Source organism: Parus major, unplaced genomic scaffold, assembly GCF_001522545.3.
Source record: "Parus major isolate Abel unplaced genomic scaffold, Parus_major1.1 Scaffold849, whole genome shotgun sequence".
NCBI lineage: Eukaryota > Metazoa > Chordata > Aves > Passeriformes > Paridae > Parus > Parus major.
The window spans coordinates 1-1,148 of NW_015379726.1; the positions used below are offsets into that span (position 1 = coordinate 1).

General features: G+C 71.9%; 1 protein-coding gene across 1 annotated transcript in view; it reads left to right on the top strand.

The window, feature by feature from the left end:
• Positions 1-677: 677 nt before the first annotated feature.
• Positions 678-1,148, top strand: part of LOC107199506 (retinol dehydrogenase 5-like) — a gene marked incomplete at its 5' end in the record, with an annotated part of 3,588 nt that continues 3,117 nt past the window's right edge. Inside the window, one exon of the mRNA XM_015616827.3 lies at positions 678-1,143. Coding sequence (XP_015472313.2) covers positions 678-1,143 — 466 coding nt within the window. The remainder of the gene's footprint in view (positions 1,144-1,148) is intronic.

Sequence of the window (1,148 nt, forward strand, 5' to 3'; positions counted from 1 at the left end):
CCAGGATGGGGGTCCCAGCGTGGGGGTCCCAGGGTTGGGGTCCTGGCATTCCGGGGGTCCCAGGGCCCCTGTGTGGGGGTCCCAGTGTCCCAGGATGGGGGTCCCAGTGTGGGGGTCCCAGTGTGGGGGTCCCAGTGTCCCAGCGTGGGGGGTCCTGGCATTCTGGGGGTCCCAGCGTGGGGGTCCCGGCATTGCGGGGGTCCCAGGGTGGGGGTCCCAGTGTGGGGGTCCCAGTGTGGGGGTCCCAGTGTCCCAGCGTGGGGGTCCCAGCGTGGGGGTCCCGGCATTGCGGGGGTCCCAGGATGGGGGTCCCAGGGTCCCAGCGTGGGGGTCCCAGCATTCCAGGGGTCCCAGTGTCCCAGGATGGGGGTCCCGGCATTCTGGGGGTCCCAGTGACCCAGGATCGGGTCCCAGGGTTCCAGTGACCCAGGATGGGGGTCCCAGCATGGGGGTCCCGGCATTGCGGGGGTCCCAGTGCGGGGGTCCCAGCGTGGGGGTCCCAGTGTCCCAGCGTGGGGGTCCCAGGGTCCCAGTGTGGGGGTCCCGGCATTCTGGGGGTCCCAGTGTCCCAGGATGGGGGTCCCAGTGTCCCAGGATGGGGGTCCCAGGGTCCCAGTGTCCCAGCATGGGGGTCCCGGCATTGCGGGGGTCCCAGTGCGGGGGTCCCAGTGTCCCAGGATGGGGGTCCCAGTGTGGGGGTCCCAGCGTGGGGGTCCCAGCATGGGGGTCCCGGCATTGCGGGGGTCCCAGTGCGGGGGTCCCAGTGTGGGGGTCCCAGTGTCCCAGGATGGGGGTCCCAGGGTTCCAGTGACCCAGGATGGGGGTCCCAGTGTGGGGGTCCCAGCGTGGGGGTCCCGGCATTGCGGGGGTCCCACGGCCGTGTCCCCCCAGGCCTGTTCGGGCTGGTGAACAACGCGGGCATCGCCAGCCCCATGGGCCCCACGGAGTGGATGGACGTGGAGGATTTCCGGCGGGTCATGGCCGTCAACGCCTTCGGGGCCATCGAGGTCACCCTGCGGCTGCTGCCGCTGCTGAAGCGCGCGCGGGGCCGCGTGGTCAACACCTCCAGCGTCCTGGGCCGCGTCTCGGCCAACGGCGGCGGCTACTGCCTGTCCAAGTTCTGCATCGAGGCCTTCTCCGACAGCCTC